This window comes from Morone saxatilis, unplaced genomic scaffold (genome assembly GCF_004916995.1).
Source record: "Morone saxatilis isolate NCDOM2014 unplaced genomic scaffold, NCSU_SB_2.0 Contig14, whole genome shotgun sequence".
NCBI classification, from domain to species: Eukaryota; Metazoa; Chordata; class Actinopteri; family Moronidae; genus Morone; species Morone saxatilis.
The window spans coordinates 2345235-2351215 of NW_023339696.1; the positions used below are offsets into that span (position 1 = coordinate 2345235).

The following is a 5981-nucleotide window of genomic DNA, read 5'->3' on the forward strand; positions in this document are numbered from 1 at the left end:
AAATAACTTTTTGTCATATTTACTGAAACTTTCACTATATCCTGACAGTAGTACATGAGACAGATAATCTGTGAAACAATCAGGTTCCTCTGGCTCATTATAGTGCTCCTATTGGGATTTGCGACAATCTACCAAACAACCAATCAGAGCTGAGCTGAGCTACTGTCAGGATATAGTGAAAGTTTCAGCAAATATGACAAAAGCTTATTTCTATAAAACCTACCTACTGCAGCTTTAACTGTTTGTCATTTAAGGACATAAAGAGTTTATTTTGAAATAATTTTCTCCAATTGAGTAGCCTTTACATGTACTTACACTGTTTAAAAATTCAGTACTTGTACTTTTATCAGTCAGCCTGTCAGATTTGATTTGGAGTTCACATCAGAAGTAGGCTAAGTAATAATGTTATAAAGGAAACTAGCTGTATATAAAGTAGCTGAGCTCCACCTCAACCAACTACAACAATAAAATGCTACTCATACTTAATGCACCAGGTAATACAATAATGTAAACCAAACACTGGCAGGGGCAATTCTGTATAATGAGTCATTTTACTTTTTGTACTTAAAGTACATTTTGCTGATAATATGCTACTTCAACTCAAGTAAAATTTAGAATGCAGGACTGACGATACACTAATAAGGTTTACATTAATAACATATAGTAAGATTAAACATTATTTAAAGATCCCCTCCAGACATCTATTAAGACAGCATGCTTGGAACAGTAATGTGTGTTTGATATCTTTCTGCTAAAAACCTCCTTCTACCTCTTTAAAAATGTCTTTCTCTTCCTTAGCATCCTAATTAAATTCATTTTAATTTAGTTCAACAAAGAGTACAGCCCAAGGCACAAGTTCATTCTTTGTATTTGTCTTTCTCAGATCATGGAGGATTCTGCTCCACGTACCGGTCGCTCTATGTTTGCGTGTCTGGTGGGAGCGTCACAGTTGCTGGGTGTGACGTCAGTGGTGCTGACCGGTGTGTGGATGGGTCACTACCACGGGGGCTTCGCCTGGAATGGCTCAGCACAGGAGTTCAACCTGCACCCTCTGTGCATGGTGCTGGGGCTGGTCTTCCTGCACGGCGACGGTGAGTCTATACTGATCACTGATTACTGTCAGTCTCAGAGGAAGCTGTACAGTTTCACTATCCCAAAATTCATTTTATTAACATTTTTATGGACGTCTTCTACTTCAATGGACAAAAGGTATCAACGTTGAAAGGCTGTAGTTACATGTGCCCCAGACTGCTTAACACCACTTTAAATGTATTGAATGATAAACACAAACTTGTTAAGGCTATCGTATCGCATTAAAAAGTGAGGACCTGATTTGCCTAACTTTGAGTTAGCATGTCAACACACTAATGCTACATTAGCATTAATTTTATATGCATATCATTTACCTTGGAAGTCTGAAGTCAGAGCTGGGAATGACATAACACCTGTTTTGACCATGTTCTAGTACAACAAGTCGATAGACAAAGCTAGCAATACCAGTTGATAACGCCGGATTTTGTCCATACAAACACCTTTGCAGCATATCCACAGACAGACAGTACTGTATGTACGACTGATTTAATAACAGACATAAAAGACACAAGTGCTAATAAACAGTATATTACTACATCTTACAGCCATCTTGGATTTTGAGGTCTGGTTGGTAAGGTTCTTCTAACTTTCCTAGTTGCAAATCTGACTTCAGGGGGTGTTCCAGTTGAAATTCAGTCTTCCCAGTTCAAATGGAACACACCATTAATGCAAGGCTGAGGCTGAAAGAAATCTGGTCAATGCACCAAAAAGAAAAGGGTCGAAAAGGGTCGCTGTCGCACAAAGCGAGCTACTCGCCAGCTTGTGAATGTGAACGTCCATGATGGCAAGCAAGGAGTGGCAGACCCATTGACCTGTTAGCGGTGCTACATGAAAAGTTAAGATTCATAATCTGGGTACCATGAATGTCTGTACCAAATGTCATGGCAGGTTATTTCACATTGGACTAAAGTGGTAGAATGACTTACTGACCAAAAAAGGGTCAGTCTGAATTGTAGCAAATCTGGTTGAGAACCACGCCAAACTGACTGATCCACTTTATACTACTACATTCAGTACAGAACTATATTAATTCAGACAGTTGAGGAGAAACAGGGCTAAGAGTCTACAGCCACGTGAGCGGCTCTGTATGGCCGGTTGCGATGCGTCCACAATGCAAATGTAAAAATGTAAATGTAAAAAAAAATAATTGCAATGCAATTATATTTCAGGCCTAAGGCTGTAGGCACATCGGTGTGCTAATATGCTCACAGTGGCAGTGTAAATAATATATTTTCAGCAGGTATACAGCGTGGAAGTCCTGTGGTCCATTAGCTTCTGTAAGTCAGTGCAGTCTCTCCTTTAGCATTCCTTTCATAACTGGACAGATGGTTTGTTACATGGAACCATCTGGGAAGTCGTCATTGGAAACTGTCTGGAAAAGGGCAGGGACTTTCAAAAAATACTCAGCAGGTGATTGAATGAACCATCTGTCTATTACGTCTATCTCTAGTTCTGATATAACTGATGCTAGCATCATCTACGCTAACCTCTAAAGGAGTTGCCGTTGTTTAACAAACAGTGTCTGCTTGCTGCGTCACACCTAGCGCCCACCCTGTAGCTGCCAGTACTTCCACAAAGGATGCTGATTGGTCCGTAACCACTGTCCTGGCCAACAACACACAGATTTAAGCCTGGAAAGACGGATTCTCTTGTGATCTTGCGAGTCCAGCTGCTTCGAAAGGATATTTCTTCCATCTGCCTTTCTGAAAACAATAAAGCGTATTTCTGCCGCTTTATTGTTTATTATTCCATATTCAACGACAAATGGGCATCCACTACAGCACTTGCCATTGCAAATCGAAACCTTTGTGATCTCAACAAAGTCAATGTACAGATAAAACAGCTTCCATGAAAAGCAGCACATGTATATTACTTATGTTATTGAAACTGGGTTTTGGGTCATCAAGTGTGAACCTATGGTGAACATTAAAATAGATTGTCCTTGCAGGAAGTGAGCTGTTGTCTCTGCCTACCACATCGCTGACATCACTGATATCTTCTGATTAACCCTGCTGATCTTAAATCAGATTGTAGTCATGGTTACACCATGTCATTTTCAGATAACATTCCGTAAATTAAGTGAAACGGGAAGCAGAGGTCAGCAGATCTTGGATGCTGTATTTTAGTCAGCCTGTTTTGTGTGTGTCTGTGGTTATGAGTGTGCACATTAGCCTCAAGCACTCTGTTGCTGACCTGTTGCATTAAGCTAACACTACCCAGACACCCATCAATCCCCCACCCCCACCCAGTAAGTCTGATTTAGAGAGAAGGAATGGTTTGAATCATTGAACATGCCAGTTTGTGTGTGTGTTTTTGGGACATATTCAGTGAAGCTTTGACAGAGTGGCCCCACAGGGAATGGAACCAATGGCAGAGGAAGAGCCAGTCAGAAAACTGAGCAGCGTCTTTCAGCTAAAGGGCAAAGGGGATGCTGTGTGAAGCCATTTGAATAGCCATGTTTGAGGAGTGATTTTGGTTAAATTTAGCTAAACAGTTAGCTTCATGCTCTTCTGTGGATTGAGAAAATCCCACCCTTGTGATGATGAAAGCTTTAATGACCATTTGGACCAATTTAGGTTTGTGGTCAATCTGACAAAAGGCTCATAATAAATGTAAAATGAACAGGGACTCTGGAAAGCAGAGGACATAAGGAATAACGATGGGAATAAAGTGGTCAGTCGGTGGGGTTGCCTCCAAACAAATATTTGTAAATTTTGTAACAATCTAACAAGCCCACCCATTTCATACAATGGCCAATTGGCCAGACGTGAGGACATGTGAACATAGGCAAGATTTGAACTTTTCCCTTAAAGCCCCCCTCCAAACAAAGATCAGTGTCCCTTCCTGTCCCTACAGTGTGCTGTTTGAATGCTGTCTGTGCAGATTTTGACACTAGAAAGGATGTTTTTACATCCATCTGCTGAAAGTGAAAAGTTTCTCTGTGCTCACTGAAAATCAGATTTTAAGCATGATTTGTGACATCACAAATAGTTAGGAGTCAGTCTTGGTCCAGTTTGCAACTTGTACAGTGTGATGTAGAAACTTAAAGCCACCAGTACACATCACATGAGATGGATTTTTGCGGGAAAAAACTATATTATATGTTCCAAGCAGACTATTTGTATATGTCTTAGTAATGTCTGCAGGGGATTTTTAGGACACCAGCATGTAAAGCTTCAAAATGGCTTAGCACATTAGTTCATATTCAGTGAATCAGTGGATTTACTCATAGGGTGAAGTAAATCTTCTCTGTGCAAAAGTGGCCCATATCTGATTGTTTTGCTCATATGCGACTCAAATCTTATTTTTTAATGACAGTGTGAATAGCATAAAAAAATACACAAATAAATCAGAATTGAGCGCTATTGCTTGCAGTGTGAACATAGCTTTGACCCTTGAGGGCCACAGCACAGAGCAAATAGGAAGAAGCTCAAGGTGCTAACATAGGCTAGCACTATTGTGTTCTTTGCTGGCTACTGTTAGCTCGCCAGCTACAGTATCTTACCCAACTAGCCCTGTGAGTAGCCTCTTTGTCACCAAGTCTAAAATATTTCATAAAGACGTGTGGATGAAGACTGGTGCCACATCCTGGGGTGATCAAGCCTTTAAGTCTTCTTATTATTCTACACAAAACTACTTCCTTTATTTTTTTGTGGTTACAGCTGAGTGCAACCACACCATGACTGTCAAAAAGTGTGCTTTAACAATTATTGTCTGTATGAGACTTCTGAGACTGAGACTTTTCACCCCTTCTTCCAGTGTGGCACTTTTGCTTCCGAGATGTTTGGTCACACGTATAGCCCACAAGCTTGATCATTTCAACAAAAGCCTGGCCTTACGTGAACATTGCATTCCTCCAACTTGAAAAGACTGGTGTGAAGATAAAAGGAATGTGTAGCTGTTAGCTCGTACAGCAGTTTTTACTCTTTTATATGCTGTTGGACAGTGCCCTGAATTGGACCAAAAAAAGGTTTCAAGGCTCAACCCTAAACACAACATAACACTAATCCTAATTCTTTTGCATTTAGGAGTACCTCACCAGCATTGCTGTACTTAGGGTTTTAGAAATACCAAGGTCCAAAAAAAATTAGCTTGTTAGGGGCATTAAAGCATCTAAGCAAGCGAGGTCCATAATGGTGTACCCTCAATGGTGGGTACACCCATAAAGACAGGGTGGCAGTACTCAGAGGTAAAGGACATTGTGGACAATCAGACACCAGTACAAATCCTGCACTGCAGCAGACTTAAAAGAAGAATGCATATAAAATGTTAAACTTGTTCTTTTAAGGTTGAAGCTTAAAGCTGTGTATCGTGGCCAATTTCCTAAATCGATTCGATTTCGATTCATAAAGGTTCTGAATCGATTAATCACGATTCGATTCGATTTGATCGATTCAATTCAATCTGCTCTTAAATAATGAAAATGGGGCAAAAACAAAAGAAACTGAGACTAAGCCGATTCTCCGCGGGCCATAATGATAACAGAGGCCATACAACTTTGTTTGCAAAGATTTACGCCCGTACGCGGTAGTGGAAAACGAAGGCTTCAAACGGCTCATTCAGGTGCTCGAACCACACTACGTTATGGTGCGCAGAGAATCGGCTTAATGTTAGTGATTCCCTCAGTTTCTTTGTTTTGCCCCGGACGCTTGTTGTGGGAAGCTAACGTAGCGTAGTGTGATACCTGTCAAGTGGTTCTGAGGTTTGTAGTAATTTCTACAATAACTGAGCTCCGCTTGGCAGATCTTGCAACGCTTTGGTTTTATCCAGCTCTTTGTCCTTTTTTGTTTAAATCCAAATGGTTCCAGACGTCAGACTTTAGTTGGGATGGCTGGCTGAGGGGGTTTTACCTGCGTCGGTCATTTTGTGTATGCATGCTTGTGCGCTTG

General features: G+C 40.7%; 1 protein-coding gene across 1 annotated transcript in view; it reads left to right on the forward strand.

Moving 5' to 3' along the window:
• Positions 1 to 883: 883 nt before the first annotated feature.
• LOC118323607 (cytochrome b561) overlaps positions 884 to 5981 on the forward strand; it is a gene marked incomplete at its 5' end in the record, with an annotated part of 8965 nt that continues 3867 nt past the window's right edge. The window contains 1 exon segment of the mRNA XM_035655617.1: positions 884 to 1091. Coding sequence (XP_035511510.1) covers positions 887 to 1091 — 205 coding nt within the window.